This window comes from Pelophylax lessonae, assembly GCF_965119305.1.
Source record: "Pelophylax lessonae genome assembly, chromosome: 2".
NCBI lineage: Eukaryota > Metazoa > Chordata > Amphibia > Anura > Ranidae > Pelophylax > Pelophylax lessonae.
The window spans coordinates 750,154,785-750,177,148 of NC_138769.1; the positions used below are offsets into that span (position 1 = coordinate 750,154,785).

General features: G+C 45.4%; 2 protein-coding genes across 2 annotated transcripts in view; both read left to right on the forward strand.

Annotated features, from left to right (window-relative positions):
* Nucleotides 1-22,364, forward strand: part of LOC309548391 (uncharacterized protein) — a gene marked incomplete at its 3' end in the record, with an annotated part of 65,899 nt that overhangs the window by 20,971 nt on the left and 22,564 nt on the right. Inside the window, exon 2 of the mRNA XM_082248330.1 lies at nucleotides 198-550. Within this exon, the coding sequence (XP_082104456.1) occupies nucleotides 198-550 (353 nt within the window). The remainder of the gene's footprint in view (nucleotides 1-197; nucleotides 551-22,364) is intronic.
* On the forward strand, nucleotides 8,014-8,949 carry LOC309547103 (olfactory receptor 52K1-like; the record flags this gene model as incomplete). Its single annotated transcript, XM_082246892.1, has 1 exon — nucleotides 8,014-8,949. One exon carries the CDS (start codon nucleotides 8,014-8,016, stop codon nucleotides 8,947-8,949), a length of 936 nt encoding a protein of 311 aa, XP_082103018.1.

The following is a 22,364-nucleotide window of genomic DNA, read 5'->3' on the forward strand; positions in this document are numbered from 1 at the left end:
CCTGGAAGTAGAAGCCCCTACTCATGATGACTGTAAAGTGGTTAATCTGTCTAATTTTCCACTGAATAAATCACACATTTTGCTCCTACAAAAAGGTTTATCGTTTTCACCTACCGCAAAAATGGACCATTTTGATGTATACAAAGATATATGTCTATTTCTAAGAAAAGTTTATTTCTCCTCATTATTTTCCCAAGATCAGGACACAGTGGCTGACGCCCATGGGTCAATCGACCCCAGTGATAAAGAAGCATTAGAGATCCTTGAGTCCCTACTTGACGAGAACGTTGATGAACCGCTGGATGAGGAATTGATTTCTGGTCCCTATCGCAGGAAATGTAAGCTCCTAATTAGGTCTACCATTATGCCTAAATTTACCACCAACAAATGGCTTAACACCTTTCTGATGCTTGTGGAAGAAGACTTAACCAAGATTGATTGGAGTCTTCCAGTTTCTGATAATCTCTCTGCTGATGAGAGACTAGCTCTGGAAGAGCTTAAGAAAGCAGAGGGCATTGTCATAAAAAGGAGTGATAAGGGCGGCAATGTGGTACTGCTGTCCGAGACTAGCTATGAGGCTGAGGTCTCTCGGCTGCTCTCGGACGTCACACGCTACTACGCCTGCGGACTCCACCCTGCTTGGAACACTGACCGCTTACACAGATCGGCTGCTTGGTGCCCAAACCCCCTTTGGTGGACGGTAAGCTCCCACACCCTCTGGCGGACACCACAGCTTGCTCCTTCAACAGACCCACCACGGCCGGACATGCTCTTGGACTGACCCTTTTAAACCGACGGACGGTACACAGTACATACTATACGGATCCATACTACTCATACGGTCAGTAACCGGCTTTGCTCCTGTGATTATATGTCTGCATACCTGTCTGTCCTGGCGAGACTTACATAACAGACAATACTACATGGAAGGCTGACCGCACGATCTGAGATGTACCATGTGTGTCTACCAGTGAGCACAGTCTCCTATCCCGGACTGCTACACCCACAGACCAGAGGACATTTCACCTACTAAGTGCTCCAACTGCTCAGACACACATACTGGCTGAATATCAGGTCGTTTATGTTAATCACTATTTCAAGCCGCCTGTCTGTCTGCTTGCTTCGCTTGCCTGTCTGTCTGCTTAAAGCCATATGTCCGTGCCGCTTTACATGGTGTCCATTGCTGTGTTCTGTTTATATGGTGTTTGAAGACTTCTTCTGGAAAGTGCAGCCATCAAACTACATGTCCATTTGCCAGAGAGAGTCTGTGGTAGAGCAATCAACTGCCCTTTATACCAATACAGGTGTGAGGACCCTGCATCTAACGGTCATGTGTGGAGATCTCTGCATTACCACGGACTGAGACTTTTACACCACCAACTTGTTCATTATTCCCAATCGGGTATCTCAACAAACCTGGAGGTGGCTCTCCCCACATATACACATATTCATAATCTAAAGCCCCGTACACACGTACCGATGGTCGGCTTACAAATGTTCCTCTTTTCTCCCCGGGATGTCGGTGTCTGCTGAAAAGTGCAAAGACAGCACAAGGACAGCACAAGAATTTTGTCCGCCGACTGCAGAAGTGATGTCATGTAATGGTTAACTTTCCCTGTGTTTTCTATTTTCTGAGCATGCCCAGTCTTGCAAATCTGCGGTCTGTCGGCCGAATTGTGTACTGACAGGCGAACAATCGTCCGTTCTGGTGTCGGCATACAAATATTTTCATGTTTGCACGAAAGACTTTTGTCCGCGGATTGTGCGCAGACATCTGTCGGAGGCACCATACTAACACGCGTACAATCGGCAGATCCTTCGTCCACCGACGTTTGCATGCCGACGATCGGTACGTGTGTACGGGCCTTAAGAGTGGTCAATTATGATTATCCCTTGATCTCCAAGTGAACGGTGGATTTCCTCATATGCCATTTGGGTGGTGGGTGGAGTCTGATCCTAGCGTAGTGGCGGCATTTTCACTAGACAGGACCCCCTACAGCTTTTTATCTTCATGTCAGTGGGTTATTTCTCAATACCATTCCATGCAATGTTGATGTTGTTGTTTCATTTTTTATCCATAATATTTTTCATTTCAATAAAGCTTCATGTGATTTTACATACCTCACCCTTGTTGTAGCCATACTTTGCAACTGCTTCCCTTTTATTTTGTTTTTCTGATTCTTCTTAGTTGCTTGGCACACAGGCTATATGCTGCTGGGTTTGAGGTAATATATTTCACATATATGTCACACCCTCACGCCCCGTAAGGGTCCTGAGTGGTTTTTCTGAGGTCCAGTACTCCCCCCCTTCTCCCTTGGTATACATGTATTTCGGGAGAACTTCATATGAGGTCCACCAAAAATGACAAATGTCCCACCCAGCCGTCATTTGACAATAGGCTGGGCTGGAAGGGGTTAAAGATATCTTAAAAGATAATTGGTATCAGTGGTTTTCTCTGAAATACTGCCGGTACCTCGAGCCACACAGGAGAGGCAGAAGGAGATTAGGGAAGTTAACAAGTGGCTGAGGAATTGGTGTAGGAAGGAGGGGTTTGGGTTCCTGGAGAACTGGGCTGACTTCTCAGTCGGCTACCGGCTCTTTAGTAAGGATGGGCTGCACCTTAATGGGGACGGTACAGCTCTTTTGGGGAGAAAGATGGCCACCGAGTTGGAGGAGCTTTTAAACTAGGAGACGGGGGGGAGGGCTCAGAAGTAGAATCAGTCAGGAGGGAGCAAAGGACTGAAGACAGTTGTAGGGTCAGCAGCGACAGTAGGTCAACAACATCAATTGGCGGGTCTGTGCGGGAGAACAGCAGACCAAACAGGAATAAACATAACCACCAATCACGTTTAACTTCCGTAAAACTAAGAGGGGTATATGCTAATGCCAGGAGCCTAGCTAATAAAATGGATGAGTTGGAAATGTTAGTACATGAGGAGGACATAGACCTTGTGGGAATAACAGAAACTTGGTTCGACCCCTCACATGACTGGCTGGCCAATATCCAAGGGTATTCGGTGTACAGGAAGGACAGGGTAGGAAAAAGAGGGGGAGGGGTATGTCTCTATGTCAAGAACAATATAAAGGTGATAGAAAGGAGTGACATTAGGGATGGGATGAGCATGGATTTAGAATCTGTGTGGGTTGAACTCCATAGGGAAGGAGAAAAGGGGAAAGTAATTGTGGGGGTTTAGCTGGAATTCTTAGCACTAATGGGTAAAGTGGCAAAAGTGGGATCAGTCATCATATTGGGGGACTTCAATTATCCCGACATTGACTGGGAAGAGGGGACTGCACACTCACAGAAGGCCCGTCTATTCACGGAAACCTTACAGGATAACTACATGTCACAGCTGGTGGATTCTCCGACTAGAGAAAATGCAGTGCTGGATCTATTGATCACTAATGACCCAGACCTAATCTCGGAGGTAGGAGTCCAGGACATGTCACAAAAATGGTCTTTAAAAAGGCCAAATACAGCGCTTGCTAATTAATGTTTTAAACAACTGGTCCTATGAATTTAAATTACCAATGAAGTTTATAAAGTGCAGAGTGTCTCCATAAATATCATAATATCATTTGATTAGTAAATAAATATAATAACATACATTAATTATTTAAAATTCATAAAACATAGCGGTAGGTCATATGCTTGGTAAACTTTGACTGTAATAAATAAATACCATCAAACAACACGGACTATAAAAGGATACAAATTAATAGATATAAAAGTCCATCAATCAGTGATGATTATGCTCAGGCAATGGATGTCCTCAATAAATAGTTATCCACAAAAAGTGCAAGTGCTCTGGCTTGAATGTTCAAGATATCAATTGCTGGTTCCAAAAGTGAATAAGATGGGTCACTTACCAGACAACGTGGGTCTTATGTGTCATACGACACTAAGACCATTCAGGCTTAGGTTGCCTTCTGGGCCAAGTGGCTTTTCCCTCTGTGCAGTCCTGCGGGTTGATATTAGCTCCCCTGCCAGGCCCAGCGCCCGCAGGCCCCCACCAAGGTCTACTCACTGCCTCGGTGTCACTGCGCCACCTGCTGGATGGAACAAGGAACAACAACAGTCGCCAGACACCGAGGCAGTGAGTAGACCTTGGTGGGGGCCTGCGGGCGCTGGGCCTGGCAGGGGAGCTAATATCAACCCGCAGGACTGCACAGAGGGAAAAGCCACTTGGCCCAGAAGGCAACCTAAGCCTGAATGGTCTTAGTGTCGTATGACACATAAGACCCACGTTGTCTGGTAAGTGACCCATCTTATTCACTTTTGGAACCAGCAATTGATATCTTGAACATTCAAGCCAGAGCACTTGCACTTTTTGTGGATAACTATTTATTGAGGACATCCATTGCCTGAGCATAATCATCACTGATTGATGGACTTTTATATCTATTAATTTGTATCCTTTTATAGTCCGTGTTGTTTGATGGTATTTATTTATTACAGTCAAAGTTTACCAAGCATATGACCTACCGCTATGTTTTATGAATTTTAAATAATTAATGTATGTTATTATATTTATTTACTAATCAAATGATATTATGATATTTATGGAGACACTCTGCACTTTATAAACTTCATTGGTAATTTAAATTCATAGGACCAGTTGTTTAAAACATTAATTATCAAGCGCTGTATTTGGCCTTTTTAAAGACCATTTTTGTGACATTTCATTAAATTTTTACAGCAGCTGCTTATTTTAGCCCATTTTTAATATATTAAATAATTTAACAATTTTAATTAATTTTATTATACATTGCCTATACCATTTCTCATGTCTACCAGTTACCTTAAACCTTGGCGCAGGGCATATACTTTGTATATATCCTTTCACAGGAGTCCAGGACAACCTGGGCTCTAGCGATCACAGGATGATCACATTTAGCGTAAATAACAATATAACAAGGCAAGTGGGGAACATAAGAACCCTTAACTTCAGAAGGGCAAACTTTCCAAAATTGTACTCATTGATGGAAAGGGTAAACTGGGACCAAACCCTGGGATCCCTGACCACAGAGGAAAAATGGGAATGCTTTAGGACCACATTAAGCAAATGCATCTTGCAGTGCATTCCTATGGGAAATACATTTAGAAGAGACAAAGCCAAACCTGGCTGGCTAAACCATAGCGTTAAAAAACTTATTAGGGGAAAAAAATTGGCCTTCAGGAAATATAAATCAGAGGGCACAGTATCGGCTTTCGTGCAATACAAGGAGGCAAATAAGAAAAGTAAACAAGAAATCAAAATGGCTAAAATCAACTTTGAGAGACAAATAGCGGAGGATAGTAAAAAAAACCCAAAGAAATTCTTTAAATATATCAACAGCAAAAAAACGAGGTCAGAGCATATTGCACACATAGTTAATGATGATGGGAGGATGGTTACAGAGGACACTGAAAAAGCAACCGTGCTGAATGCTTTTTTCTCATCAGTCTTTACACAGGAAAAGGAGGGGTACACTGACCATGACTGTATGGGGTACACTGACCATGACTGTATGGGGTACACTGACCATGACTGTATGGAGTACACTGACCATGACTGTATGGGGTACACTGACCATGACTGTATGGGGTACACTGACCGTGACTGTATGGGGTACACTGACCATGGCTGTATGGGGTACACTGACATGACTGTATGAGGTGCACTGACCATGACTGTATGGGGTACACTGACCATGGCTGTATGGGGTACACTGACCATGGCTGTATGGGGTACACTGACCATGACAGTATGGGGTACACTGACCATGACAGTAGGGGGTACACTGACCATGACTGTATGGGGTACACTGACCATGGCTGTATGGGGTACACTGACCATGACTGTATGAGGTGCACTGACCATGACTGTATGGGGTACACTGACCATGACTGTATGGGGTACACTGACCATGACTGTATGGGGTACACTGACCATGGCTGTATGGGGTACACTGACCATGACAGTATGGGGTACACTGACCATGACAGTATGGGGTACACTGACCATGACTGTATGGGGTACACTGACCATGACTGTATGGTTAGTAGTAATACACAGGACTTGCCACTATGGCTAACAGAGGGTGAAATCAGGGAAAGGCTGGATAAACTTAACACAAACAAATCACCAGGCCCGGATGGCGTACATCATATAGTACTCAAAGAACTCAGTAAGGTTATATCTAGACCACTGTTCCTGATCTTTGCTGACAGTATTAGGACAGGAGATGTACCAGGGGATTGGAGGAAAGCTAACGTGATGCCGATATTCAAAAAGGGGCAGAGGCATGTCCCGGGAAATTATAGGCCTGTCAGTCTGACATCGATAGTATGTAAACTTCTGGAGGGGATGATAAGGGACTATATCGTAGCGTATGCTAAAGACAACAACATCATCAGCAGTAATCAGCACGGGTTTACAAATGGGCGTTCTTGTCAAACCAATCTCTTAACATTCTATGAAGAGGTGAGCTGTGAGCTAGATAGGGGCAGACCAGTGGATGTGGTGTACTTGGATTTCGCTAAGGCATTTGATACAGTTCCCCACAAGCGCTTAATTTATAAAATAAGGTCTGCAGGTATCGACCGCAGGGTTTGCTCTCGGATACGGAACTGGCTAAAAGGGCGTGTCCAAAGGGTGGTAATAAATAGCGCATACTCAGACTGGTCTGAGATGGTAAGTGGGGTCCCCCAAGGCTCAGTCCTGGGACCAACCTTGTTCAATTTATTCATAAACAGCATTGAGGACGGGATCAGGAGTTCGATATCAGTTTTTGCAGATGACACAAAATTGGGCAGGGCAATAACTGCACAGCATGAAGCAGATATCCTACAGAATGACCTGGACAAAATAACGGAGTGGGCAACGACATGGCAAATGACGTTTAATGTGGAGAAGTGTAAGGAGGGGAACCCTTGGGGGAGTCAAAAATGGAGAAAGATCTGGGAGTCTTGGTTGATGATAGATTAGGCAACAGCATGCAATGTCAAGCGGCAGCTGCCAAAGCCAGCAGAATATTAGCATGCATAAAGAAAGGGATGTATTCCAGAGATAAGACTATAATCCTTCCACTTTATAAAACTCTGGTCCGACCACATCTGGAGTATTCTGTCCAGTTCTGGTCGCCAGTCCTCAGGAGGGATGTGTTGGAGCTGGAGAGAGTCCAGAGAAGGGCAACTAAACTTATTAGGGGACTGGAGGACTTTAACTATGAAGAGCGGCTGCAATCGCTCGATTTATTCTCCCTGGAGAAGAGACGCCTGAGGGCGGACATGATAGCAATTTATAAATATCTCAATGGGGATCTCAGCTTAGAAAAAAAGCTGTTCATTCGAAGGGATTGCATAAGGACAAGAGGGCATACAATGCGATTAGAGGAGAAGCGTTTTAACCTCAGGCAACGTGGGGGGTTCTTTACTGTTAGGGCTACAAGATTGTGGAATTCTCTACCACAAGAGGTGGTTTCTGCGGGAAGTATGGTGGCTTTCAAAAGACTCTTAGACATACATCTCAAGGATCAGGACATTAAGGGGTATGAGAGATGATTACAGCCACACACACCTACACAGGTTGAACTGGATGGACTATTGTCTTTATTCAACCTCAACTACTATGTAACTATGTATCAGTCATTACTTATCTGAAGGGCAGAAAGTGCTCATTGCTCAAAGAACCCCTAACAACCTCTGGAGGAACCCTAGGCTTTTTATTGAACCCTAGTTGAGAAAGGTTGCTCTAAGGGAAAGTAAATGGTAGGAGATCACTCACGGATGACCCTTGACAGTGTTCTTCAATATTAAAGGACGAGATAAGGTGATTTTCTTTTTTTTCTGTGACTTGAAGTTTTAAAGAATAGATCCTCTGGATGCTGTATAGTCAGAAGACCAGCAAAAAAGTCTATAAATTGCTGAAAATCTGTGTTTTGTATCTCCATGCATTTTCCACCCATGTCTTTTTATCTTTACAGGTGAGCACCATGTCTTTCTTCTAAATCCTGATCTCTAACGTCATCATGCCATCAGAAAACCTTTCAATCTTTTATCCCAGTGTGTTTCTCTTGGAAGGCCTTCCAGGCTGCGAGTCGGCTCATGTATGGATCTCCATCCCCATCTTCATCATGTACCTGATGGCGGTTACTCGGAACAGTCTGCTGTTGAGCCTGATTATGACAGAAAGACATCTGCACAGCCCCATGTACTATTTTCTTTTTACTTTGTTTATCACTGACATAATTGCGTGCAGCTCCGTTGCCCCGAGAATGTTGGCCATCTTCTGGATGAACGTCAAGGAAATCACCTCCTTCTCCTGCCTCGTTCAGATGTTCTTCATCCATTATTTCTGTGCTTTTGAATCTGGAATTCTCCTGGCCATGGCCTTCGACAGATACGTGGCAATCTGCAACCCTCTCCATTACACGACCACGCTGACCAACACCTTCATAGTAAAGATAGTCACAGTTTTCCTTATCAGAGGAACCATTATAGTGACTCCGTGTCCAGTGATGGCCAGTAGACTGCCGTACTGCCAGACCAATCGTATTGCCCACTGCTATTGTGACCATATGGCAGTGGTGACATTGGCTTGTACTGATATTACTGTCAATAGTGTCTTTGGGTTGACAGTGGTCCTGTTTGTCATCATATGTGATGTCACCTTCATTGCTGTGTCCTACTTCTTCATCCTGAGGTCAGTATTGAAGCTCTCCTCTCGGGCTGCCCGAAAAAAAGCCTTTAGCACATGTACGTCTCATGTCTTCGTCTTCCTCATGTCCTACACCCTGGGGGCCTTCTCCTGTGTGACCTACAGAATAGGTAGCATTGTCCCGTGTATTCACATCATAATGGCCGTCTTTTATGTGCTCATCCCACCAGCCATAAACCCCATCATTTATGGTGTGAAGACCAAAGAGATCAGGACTGCCGTTTACAAGGTCATCACACAACTGTGAAATGAATATCAACTACAAGTTCCATCAGTGACAAGACCTCATTCACCAAAGCTGTATTTTATTTAGTATGAGTTTGCTTCAAATACTAAACCAAGGTTACAATAAAATGTGTATTTATGTATTTGTTTCTTTGTTCTTCTGAATTTTATTGTGAGTCTGGGCTGACCACAGATCATGGAAATTTGTCTCCCTATTGACCACTTCATAATCACCCTATAGCCGAAAGACGGCTACAATGTCACTCTGTTGTTCAAGGAGGGCATCTTTGGACGTCTTCCCGACACACCCTAGATTCACGGTAAAGGGCCAATCACAGCCATCCTATATCATGTGATCAGCTGTGTCCAATCAAAGTTGATCACAATGTAAACACACTTGCTTGTAAAAACAGTGTCCTGCGCTATGGGATTAAGGAAAACCTATAAATGCAGCTGTACCATAATCTTATGATCTTGAACCGACTACTATTGAACACAGGTATACTATTCGTGAATGCAAATAACCAAAGTGCAAAAAAATATATTAAATGTGTTGTAAATAAAACCACATGATGGGATAAAATTTAAGTGTAAGAAAATCTGAATACAATATGGAGCACCCTACAGGTAGGTGCTAGGCAAAATATAGTGGGATTTGTCTGCCTAACAGCAGAGCCATGTTTTCTTTTGTGCAGGTAGGGTGTCATGATTTCCAGGTGTGCCTGTGAGAGGGGAGTCTCCCCACTGAGCCCTGTGAGAGGCTGCTCATAGGGCAGTGGAGGAAACACAATCAGGGGACACCTCCAGGCTTGTATCTACTCCAGAAGTCAGATTATGCCGCAAAGGATTCTGGGAGTGGGTATAAGTTTGGGGGAAGTGCTTGACACAATGTCTTTGGTGGGAGCAGAGTCCCAGGAGGGAGAGAGCGGCTGTCTCTCCTCCTGTCTGAGGAAGCTCAGGATGTCTCGGGGGTCGCCTGAGAATCCAGAGAGTGCTGAGTTGAGCTGAGGGGATCCGGTGTGCCGAGAACCAGCGGATGGGGATGATCGAACGGTTCGGGCCATCCATCGGTTCGACCCGAACATTGACTGTTCGAAATTCGGCCGAATTCCGAACTTTTTGCTGAAAAAGTTCGGACTTTGGCAACCAGAACCGGCCAAAATGTGATGGGACAGGAACTGGGCTTTAAAAGCCTGTGATTGGACCAGAACCACCAGTAAAAGCCAATTGAGGGGGCAGGAGGATGCTAGGAATGTGATTGGAGTGACTAGGGGGTCCAGAGGCCAATCAGTAGTGAATACGCCCCCCAGTATATAAGATAGCCCTGCCAAATTCCTAGCATTGTAATACAGGGCTGTGGAAGAGAGTGGAAGCAGTTCTGTTACTTCTGCTTCAAAAGTGTCATTTAGCAATTATTAGTGTGAGGAAAGGGATATCTAGTGTAGTTAGGGTACTATTTTCCACTATAGTTAGATTCAATAATCTAGTTTCTGTAGGGAAAGTGTTAAGTGTCAGGGTGACCGTAGTGCAGTGTAGGGTTAACTGACTCTGACTGCTATGGCAGGGTGACCAAACCCTTCCATGTCAGGGTGACCGCTATAGAGAAAAGATCGTTTCTATTAGAATTGCAGTAGAGCAGGGTAGTGGCTTCGCTACTTTCACACCTGGCCATTTTTGATGCAGGCATTTATTGGGCTTTTTTGTGGACGTCTTTGGAGGCAGGCATGACATCTGAACTTCTCTGTAGGGGTATATATACACACACACCTATATGTGTGTATGTGTATATATACATATATGTGTGTGTGTATATATAACTCTACACAGAAGTTCAGATGTTATGCCTGCCTCCAAAGATGCCCAAAAAATGCCCAGGTGTGTTGTTGCAGGCGTTTTTTTTTTTGGGCATTTTTTGGGCATCTTTGGAGGCAGGCATAACATCTGCACTTCTGTATAGGGGTATATATACACACACATACATATATGTATTTATACACATACACACATATAGGTGTTATAGGAGCGGAGCCCTATGCCTGCAAATAATTTCATTAGCGTAGGCATAGGGTTCTGCTACTTTCACACCTATATATGTGTATGTGTATATATACATATATGTGTGTGTGTATATATACCCCTACAGAGAAGTTCAGATGTCATGCCTGCCTCCAAAGACGTCCACAAAAAAGCCCAATAAACGCCTGCAACAAAAACGGCCAGGTGTGAAAGTAGCGGAGCCACTATCCTGTTCTACTGTAATTCTAATACAAACAATCTTTTTTTTCTGGTTCTGGACATGCTACAGAGCTGAAACTTCACAGGTACACTTTTTACACCCCTCAGACACTAAACTCAAAGAAATCTCATTTTTTTCAATAATTTTTTCAATAATTGGCTCTCTATCAAAAACTACAATTTTTAAGAACTTTTTTTTGTGTGATTAATAGTCCCTGGGGCATGACCCAGAACCCTAGGCACTTTTTAGGGGAATTTATTGGGTTTTAGGGCTTCAAAATTGTGTTTTTTGATTACCGAAATGTTCGGGTCCCATTGATTTCAATGGGGTTCTGAAATCCGGGCCGAACTTTCGGGAAGTTCGGGTGTTCTGGTCGAGCCGAACTTTTCAAAAGTTCGATCATCCCTACCAGCAGAGAGCGAGAGGGGTCCAGTCCCAGGAAAGCCCACACAGGTTGTGAGTACTGAGGATTGCCCCTGGGGTTCTGCCTAGAGTCAGAGGGGACCACCCTGGAGAAGGTTCTGGGATCCAGTGTCAGCTAGCTGTAAAGGGGGTGCCTAGCCAGAGGACACTGAAGTACTAGAGGGGGTGCCTAGGTTGAGGACCCTGAAGTGTAAAGAGGGCGCCGGCAGTTTGGGCCCTGAAGAGTTGGTGCCCGGTGTGAGGTGTGCCAGCTGAGAGTTGCAGCAGTACAGGAATTTGCAGGGAGCTCCCTCAGCCAGTGGAGTGCTGGGGGGAGCCATTCAGTGAATTTCAGCCAAGCAGTGTTACAAGTCAAGTATTTCTACAGTCCTGGATCTTCTGGACTAAGGTCGAGGTTCCAGCACAGTTTTCAGTGTTACGGGGTGTCAAATTTTCGGTAAGCGTTGGCTAGCGTCGTCTGGTGTCAAGACAACGCTAACCGGCATCCAACAAGAAGGAGTCCCAAAGTTGTACATAGTTGAGCCTAAAGGAGTATCCCACTCATTCCCTCCTCCCATCCCCTATAAAACCAATAAAACAACAAACAAAATGCCGGAGTTGTCGATGTCTCAGTTCTCACACCCAGGGTTGCAGCTCACAAGGGCTGGAGAGGTGACCGGGGACAATGGCAGACCCACATCAGGCCCAATGCCTGGAAAACCTGCTACAAATACAAAAGTGCGTGAGTGCTAAACAATCAATACATCTCAGTCTTCAAATCAATCGTCAAATTCAGTTAGTGCTATCTTCCAAATACAGAAATCCATAAATATATAATGTTCCTTCAAGTTATTCAACAAGTGGCCAATAAAGGAAGAATCCAATTTCAGCAAGTGGCCAGTGAAGAAAAATGCAATGTGCTCTGTGATCCTTAGTACACAAAAATCAGTGTCAATCCGTGAGAATAAAGTGCAGTAGTGCAGATCTGCTCCCCTTAAGTATTTCACTTACCGGACTCCAAGGACGCCATAGCAATATTGAATGTGGGTCTAAAACGTTTCGGTCCGGTAAGGGGTGGGGTAGCCTTTCCTGATGCGTGTATAATTGGATCTCCCACTGTTGAACGGACTTGGAACTAATGCCCCATACACACGTGCAGATTATCTGCAGACTTTTGTCTGCAGACTTACCTTTTCTATGTAGTGCAAGGGCCTGCCGGATTGCATACAAATTGAAAGTGTTAAGGTTTGACCTCATATTATATGGTTTTGGTAAGTCTGCAGACAAAAGTCTGCAGATAATCTGCACGTGTGTATGGGGCATAAGTGTTCGATCTCCCCAAAGTGGACAAATCTTCAATGGCCATAGAAGGAAAAAGCTTCCATAGTGGGATAACGTACAAATAGTGATCATTAATAAAAGGGAAAATACACGCTTACAACATGCCACTTGCTGAAATTTAAAACACTTGCTGGTTATTGGCTATACTTTTCTCACATGCTGTCACAGTGTGAGGAGAGGAGAGAGAGACGGTAACTGGCAAGTGTGACAGGGGACATCTACACTGATAATCAGGGCTCTGATCATAAGTGCTGCCTATCTGTTTCCATCAGTGCTGCCCATCAGTGTCCTGATTATCAGTGTCCATCAGTGTCCTGATTATCAGTGCCCATCAGTGTCCTGATTATCAGTGCCCATCAATGCTGCCCATCAGTGTCCTGATTATCAGTGCCCATCAGTGCTGCCCATCAGTGTCCTGATTATCAGTGCCCATCAGTGCTGCCCATCAGTGTCCTGATTATCAGTGCCCATCAGTGCTGCCCATCAGTGTCCTGATTATTAGGGCCCATCAATGCTGCCCATCAGTGTCCTGGTTATCAGTGCCCATCAGTTCTGCCTATCAGTGCTCATCAGTGCTGCATGTCAGTGCCCATCAGTGCTGCCTACCGGTTTCCATCAGTGCTGCCCATCATTGTCCTGATTATCAGTGCCCATCAGTGCTGCCCATCAGTGTCCTGATTATCAGTGCCCATCAGTGCTGCCCATCAGTGCCCTGATTATCAGTGCTGCCTATCAGTTTCCATCAGTGCTGTCTATCTGTGCCCTGATTATCAGTGCTGCCTATCAGTTTCCATCAGTGCTGTCTATCTGTGCCCTGATTATTAGTGGAGCCCTACCAGTGTTCATCAGTGCTGTATATCCATTTCCATCAGTGCTGCCCATCCATATCAAGTCAGTCTAATCAGTTCCCGTCAGTGCTGCCAATCAGTGCCTCCTATCAGTGCTGCCTATCATTTTCCATCAGTGCTGTCTATCTGGGCCCTGATTATCAGTGCAGCCCTACTGTTGAGTTCAAATGTTAAGTTTGAGCCTTAAAATAACGGACATCTACGCCAATCAGGTTTGCATTCGTCTCCATATGTTTACTCAGAATATACGCCATACAGCGGCCGTACAACGGTTCACACCATCCTTCAATGGATGTGTGACCCAGATTACATTGGTTACAGAGCTTTTATAGTACATAAATGGGCACAAGCCCAAGTTACAGATTACACAAAGTTTCACAAGATTTCACAATACAGTCTAGGCGGATGACAATACATTCCTTGTGGAAAATCACAATTACACATCGGGTCATCTTGACCCAGCAAGGGCGTAGTGACAGGTTAGTCTGACAATTAAAAAAGATTCAATATGTTAGGGAAAATAACATTTTACGGTAATAAGGGCTTATTTTCATAACCATCTCTTTCCGGGAACTTTATCATTTTTGGCAGAACATTTCATATCCTCTGGGACAACGTGAGACACAGTATTTAAAACATACCAACTAGAATTCTAAGCATTAAGAAGAATATATTTTTTTTGTATATTAAAGGGGACTCTTTGACTATATAACGATATGCTCTTCATATATTTTCATATCTTGACACTACCAGTGTCCAAAAATGCTACCTATGGTGCCCTGATTATCAGTGCAGCCCCAACAGTGCCCATCAGTGCTGCCAATCAGTGCCTCCTATAAGTGCCCATCAGTGTCACCTATCAGTTCCCATCAGTGCCAATCAGTGTCACCTATCAGTTCCCACTATTGCCAATCAGTGTCACCTATCAGTTCCCACTAGTGCCAATCAGTGCAGCCAATTAGTGCCCATCAGTGCAGCCTTATCAGTGCACATCAGTGAAGGAGAAAAATTACTTATTTGCAAAATTTTATAACAGAAACTTAAAAACAGTTATTTTTTTTCAAATATTTTGGTCTTTTTTCATTTGTTTAGCAAACGCTCTATTTGTGTGAAAAAAACAAATGATAAAAATGTCACATGGGTACAATGTCACATGGGTACAATGTCACATGACCGCGCAATTACCATTCAAAGTGTAACAGCGCTGAAAGCTGAAAATTGACGTTTTTTAATTTTTTTTTACCATCCCCCGTGCTGCTTTTTGGACATTCAGAAGAAAACACTTCTTTTGTTTTGCATGGGGCAAAATTCTGGATGGATTCTGAGGGTTGGCAGGGAGCACATGGGCATCAGATGGTATAATAGACCATTAGGCAGTGGATTGGAGAAAGGTGGGCGTGGTAACTTGTGATACAGAGTCAAGCAAAAGCTGAATGTACCCAATAGGATATGATTGGATTAGTCAGCAGCCTGACACCGGAGCGTTATGTTCCTTGTCTGTGCACTGGTGCGCAGTCATGTTGGAACAGGGAGGGGCCATCCCCAAACTCCTCCCACAAAGTTGGGGGCATGAAATTGTCCAAAATGTCTTGGTATGCTAACGCCTTAAGAGTTCCCTTCACTGGAACTAAGGGGCCAAACCCAACCCCTGAAAAACAACCCCACATCATAATTCCCCCTCCCCCACACCATAACCCCCCTCCCCCACATCATAATCCCCCCTCCACTAAATTATTTGGACCAGTGCACAAAGCAAGGTCCATAAAGACATGGGTGAGCGAGTTTGGGGTGAAGGAACATGACTGGCCTGCACAACCGTCCTGACCTCAACCCGATAGGACACATTTGAGATGAATTCCAGCAGAGACTGCAAGCCAGGCCTTCTCGTCCAACATCACTGCCTGACCTCACAAATGTGTTTCTGGAAGAATGGTCAAACATTCCCATAGACACTCCTAAGCCTTGAGGACAGCTTTCTAAGAAGGCCAGAAGAGTTGAATCCTACGGACTAAGACCATGATGCCATTGAAGTCCAGGCATCCCCATACTTTTGGTAGTATAGTTTACATCCACAAGGACTTCTTCTTTTCCGGTAATTATTATTATTATTATGCAGGATTTATATAGCGCTGACAGTTTACGCAGCGCTTTACAACTTGAGGGTAGACAGCACAAATACAATACACTTTAATACAGTAGGAATCAGAGGGCCCTGCTCCTTAGAGCTTACAATCTAAGAATATTCCCCAGATTGGAAAATTGATAATGGACCGACTCCAGTACAGGGAGCTGATGGATCCAGAAAGACTCCAAAACAAACCACCTGTCCTCACACTGACAGGCTGCAGCTGATCATCTTGCACTGGAGGAGCCCCCCCATCAATTTTCCACATTGGGGAATGGAGTAATGAATTTTTACCTTGAGTATGCAGTTCAGTTTTGGACACCTATATTCCGGAAGGATGTCCTTCAACTTGAGAGGGTAACAAAATCAATGAGGGGGATGGAGGAGATTAGTTATAGGGGATGGAGGAGCTCAGTTATGGGGGGATGGAGGAGCTCAGTTATGGGAGATGGAGGAGCTCAGTTATGGGAGATGGAGGAGCTCAGTTATGGGAGATGGAGAAGCTCAGTTATGGGGGATGGAGGACCTCAGTTATGGGGGATGGAGGAGCTCAGTTATGGGGGATGGATGGATCTCAGTTATGGGGGATGGAGGAGCTCAGTTATGGGGGATGGAGGACCTCAGTTATAGAGGATGGAGGAGCTCAGTTATGGGAGATGGAGGAGCTCAGTTATGGGGGATGGAGGAGCTCAGTTATGGGGGATGGAGGAGCTCAGTTATGGGGGATGGAGGACCTCAGTTATGGGGGATGGAGGAGCTCAGTTATGGGGGATGGAGGACCTCAGTTATGGGGGATGGAGAAGCTCAGTTATGGGGGATGGAGGACCTCAGTTATAGAGGATGGAGGAGCTCAGTTATGGGGGATGAAGAAGCTCAGTTATGGGGGATGGAGGACCTCAGTTATGGGGGATGGAGGAGCTCAGTTATGGGGGATGGAGGACCTCAGTTATGGGGGATGGAGAAGCTCAGTTATGGGGGATGGAAGACCTCAGTTATAGAGGATGGAGGAGCTCAGTTATTGGGGATGGAGGAGCTCAGTTATTGGGGATGGAGGAGCTCAGTTATGGAGGATGGAGAAGCTCTGTTATGGGGGATGGAGGACCTCAGTTATGGGGGATGGAGGAGCTCGGTTATGGGGGATGGAGGCACTCAGTTATGGGGGATGGAGGAGCTCAGTTATGGGGGATGGAGGAGCTCAGTTATGGTGGATGGAGGACCTCAGTTATGGGGGATGGAGGAGCTCAGTTATGGGGGATGGAGGAGCTCAGTTATGGGGGATGGAGGAGCTCAGTTATGGGGGAAGGAGGAGCTCAGTTATGGGGGATGGAGAAGCTCAGTTATGGGGGATGGAGGAGCTCAGTTATGGGGGATGGAGGACCTCCGTTATGGGGGATGGAGAAGCTCAGTTATGGGGGATGGAGAAGCTCAGTTATGGGGGATGGAGGACCTCAGTTATGGGGGATGGAGGAGCTCAGTTATGGGGGATGGAGAAGCTCAGTTATGGGGGATGGAGGAGCTCAGTTATGGGGGATGGAGGACCTCCATTATGGGGGATGGAGAAGCTCAGTTATGGGGGATGGAGAAGCTCAGTTATGGGGGATGGAGAAGCTCAGTTATGGGGGATGGAGGACCTCAGTTATGGGGGATGGAGGACCTCAGTTATGGGGGATGGAGAAGCTCAGTTATGGGGGATGGAGGACCTCAGTTATAGAGGATGGAGGAGCTCAGTTATGGGAGATGGAGGAGCTCAGATATGGGGGATGGAGAAGCTCAGTTATGGGGGATGGAGAAGCTCAGTTATGGGAGATGGAGGACCTCAGTTATGGGGGATGGAGGAGCTCAGTTATGGGGGATGGAGGAGCTCAGTTATGGGGAATGGAGGACCTCAGTTATAAGGGATGGAGGACCTTAGTTATGGGGATGAAGGAGCTCAGTTATGGGGGATGGAAGACCTCAGTTATAAGGGATGGAGGAGCTCAGTTATGGGGATGAAGGAGCTCAGTTATGGGGGATGAGGAGCTCAGTTATGGGGGATGGAGGAGCTCAGTTATGGGGGATGGAGGACCTCAGTTATAAGGGATGGAGGAGCTCAGTTATGGGGATGAAGGAGCTCAGTTATGGGGGATGGAGGAGCTCAGTTATGGGGGATGAGGAGCTCAGTTATGGGGGATGGAGGAGCTCAGTTATGGGGGATGGAGGAGCTCAGTTATGGGGGATGGAGGGAGCTCAGTTATGGGGGATGAGGAGCTCAGTTATGGGGGATGGAGGAGCTCAGTTATGGGGGATGGAGGAGCTCAGTTATGGGGGATGAAGGAGCTCAGTTATGGGGGATGGAGGAGCTCAGTTATGGGGGATGGAGAAGCTCAGTTATGAGGGATGGAGGACCTCAGTTATGAGGGATGGAGGAGCTCAGTTATGGGGATGGAGGACCTCAGTTATGGAGGATGGAGGACCTCAGTTATGGGGGATGGAGGACCTCAGTTATGGGGGATGGAGGAACTCAGTTATGGGAGGATGGAGGCCTGAGTTATGGGGGGAATAAAGACCACAGTTTTGGAGGATAGAAGTCTTCAGCTATGGGGATGGAGGACCTCGGTTATGGGCACTGGAGGACCACAGTCATGGGGGATGGTAAGAGCTTAGTTATGAGGGGATGGAGGACTTCACTTATGGGAGAATAGAGGACCACAGTTTTGGGGGATGGAAGACTTCAGTTATGGAGGATCTCAGTTATGGGGGATGGAAGAACTCAGTTATGAGGGAATGGAGGACTTAAATTATGGGAGGATGGAGGACCTCAGTTATGGGGGGAATAGAAGACCACAGTTTTGGGGGATAGAAGTCTTCAGCTATGGGGATGGAAATAGCTTAGTTATGAGGGGATGGAGGACCACAGTTTTGGGGGATGGAAGACTTCAGTTATGAGGGATGGAAGACCTCAGTTATGGGAGAACAGAGGACCACAGTTTTGGGGGATGGAAGACTTCAGTTATGGGGATGGAGGATCTCAGTTATGGGGGATGGAAGACCTCAGTTATGGGGGATGGAAGACCTCAGTTATGAGGGGTGGAGGAACTCAGTTATGGGGGATGGAAGACCTCAGTTATGGTGAAAGGAGGAGCACAGTTACTGTATGAGGGATGGAAGACCTCAGTTATGGGGGATGGAGGGATGGAGGATCTTAGTTATGGGGGAAGGAGGATCTCAGTTATGGGGGATGGTGGAACCCCAGTTATGGGGGCTGAAGGACCTCCGTTATGGGGGCTGGAGGTACTCAGTTATGTGGAATGACTAGGAAAATTAAACTTCTCCCTGTAGAAAAGGCACTTGAGAAAGGAAATTATCCCAATAAACATTTCTAGCACTGGTAACTTTAGTAGTGGGAAAAGTATTTAGGGTCTTTGAAGAAGACACAAGAAGCCACAAGTTGTATGAGAAGCATTTCAATCTTAATCTGTGTAAGGGATTCTTTACTGCCAAAGCAGTAAAGATGTGAAACTCCCTTCCACATCCCTTCCACACAGGTTGTACTGGATGGACCACTGTCTTTATTAAACTTACTATGTATGAGTTGGATCTATTGGCCATAGCAGCATTTTATTACAAAATCTAAGTATAACTAATAAATAATAATAATAATAATAATAATAATAATAATAATAATAGAAATAATAATAAAATAACCAGAAAAACGGTAACATGATCTTGAAATGTACCAGAAATAATTATCCAAACAGCATTGTATCTGTGGTCCATATGTTTGACCCACCAGCCGCATGACACAGCCTTGGGAGAGATTACAGAATACATATTCCTACATATATACCATGTCCCAACAACTGGACCAAACAGAGGAGTGACCCCATACCTTAGATGGGGCCCCAACCACTTCTGAACCAATAAACTTGCTGCCATGACCACCTAAAAAAGAAAGACATTAAAATAATAACATTATTAGGAAGAGCCACAGGGACGCTCCTTGGATATTGGCAGGCCTGTGAGTGCTCATTGTCCTGGTCCACCCTACTAACCACCTCAACAGACCCCAGAGATGACTACATCCACCAGTCAGGTAAGCTTTCCTCCTTATCTCACCGCCCAAGAGCCCAAAAAATGTACTGACCAACTGATGGCAACAGATAGACAAACTGAAGATCTTCCAATTTCTTGGCTCGATGGAGAGAGGGTTAGGAGTGTGACAGAACAGACCCACACTGTGCTTGAGTGCTTCCCTCTGTCTACCGCGTCCTCCAGTCTTAAACATAGATATCAGATATTATAGCCACATATTTAAAAAAGAATAGCGCGCAAATGCAAAAGAAATTACTACCAAATCTGAAGACAATCCATAAATAAAAATGGGGATTTGGTCCCACCATATGGCCATATCGTGCTCAAGCCCACTACTGCGTCAAAGTACCCCATTATCAGTGTGTCCTACACTATCCATGAAAAAGAGATGAATCCAGCCTTTCTAACCCTTGGAGATAATACTCCTTGCTGGGAAAGATGTGCAAATGCACTACAGGGGACTCCTCCTATATCCACTTGATGGTGGACACTGATTGAGTACAGGTGTGTGTGGGGGGTGGGGAGGGTTGCTCAACCTCGATAGTCTGGTCAGACCGAATACATAATAAACAGGCAAAAAATTTGGGGGAGCATACCCATGTATTTCTGAAGCTGCTGCAGCTATGAACCAAAAGACATGTATATTTAAAAAAGAATAGCGCGCAAATGCAAAAGAAATTACTACCAAATCTGAAGACAATCCATAAATAAAAATGGGGGTTTGGTCCCACCATATGGCCATATCGTGCTCAAGCCCACTACTGCGTCAAAGCAGCAGCTTCAGAAATACATGGGTATGCTCCCCCAAATTTTTTGCCTGTTTATTATAGCCACATAATAGACAAGACTAGCCAACAACTTAGGTTGTTTGAGATCTGGAACTCTTTATTGAACAAACTCACACAGAATATATACCCCACAGGAGGACAGTCCCCTCCTGATCATATTACCCTAACAATACAAACTGTACACAGGAATATAATTACCATAGCTAAACAACAACCACATGAAAAACGCAGATATTTCCCTAAAACATCGACCAATGGTTTAGATAATGATGTACAGCTGACACATGGCTAATTCCTCTCTAGCAACTACTAGCTGACAATGATATATTTAAACATGCTAATTAACTTAGCACTTAAACCAGCCTGGGTGACCTGACTGCCGGCAACAAGGCTAAAACAAAGTACTTTACACATTATCCTAAGTAGAAACACAGAACACCTTATTAAATGGACAATAGCAGGAGAGCCCCAGTAGCAGACTGTCCAGCTCCGACCTACAATAGTCTATGAGGCAAAGCTCATGCAATGTTCCATCATTCTGATACAGTGGAATTAATGTTTTATAGATTTCTTCAGGGATATTGTGGATAAATATTACTGTCCCGTTTGAAGTAATCTAAACCACATTCTCAGTGTCCATTAGGTAGTTGTCCATTATTTTCTTGGTAACCCTGTGCCCCTAATAAACACAGGGTGACCTTCACGTAAGAGGGGGCTGGGGAGCTGAAACAAGAGTTTCCCGACCTCTCACGAGTCCCCCACCCAAAGTGACTCCCGTCACGTCTCTCCCCTTTCGGAAGGAGACTAACTGACTTTATTGGTTGAGCCAGATGGACTTGTGTCTTTTTTCAACCTGACTAACTATGTAACTATGTAAGAAGGAGACCCAAATCCCCGTACCCATACCATACCCCAAACACATTGTCTGAAACAGAGCATTACTTACCGAGCCAATCTCTGCCTCTCTCATAGAACATACCTGCCGCTTGGGAGACGTGCGGACGGCCCCTTCTCCCTGGAGTCCTTTCAGCCACTGGAGAGAAGACAGGGTGGTTGGACTCACACCGTCATGCTGTTGGGGATCTGGGCCAACTTCCGAGCATTTCTGGGGTATAAGTGGAGACTGCAGTCCCATCCACTTCCACAGATACTCCATCTTTTGTTAGTTGAGGGCAGAGTGAACTCACATAGGTAGTCATCCTGATTTCCGTTCTTGGCCACAGGAAATGGTTGTCATCAGTAGGTGTGGGACTGAGGTCGTTGAGGTCATTGACTCTCTATCCAGCTGCCAGTGCTTCAGCTGGGTGTAAAAGCTTCACTACATCTATTTGTCTCTGGGGAGAGGGACCAACTGCCCTGGCTCCCTGGAACTTGCCAGTGTTGGGCAGAGGTTGGAAGCACTCTGCCCTGTTGCCAGCACTTCTACGGGGGACTCCACATAATCTGCTCTGGCTAGCTGTTGGGGAGGGAGGCCGGCTTCCTCCACTCCCAGACTATGGATCTCTCACTGAGGAGGAAGGATGACCACCTTCCCTTTTGGACTGTGTATCTTCCGTTGGGGAGATGAGCCAGTTGCTCCATCTCCCAGACTCCTGGACTCCCGCTGTGGAGTGGGGACGACTTCCT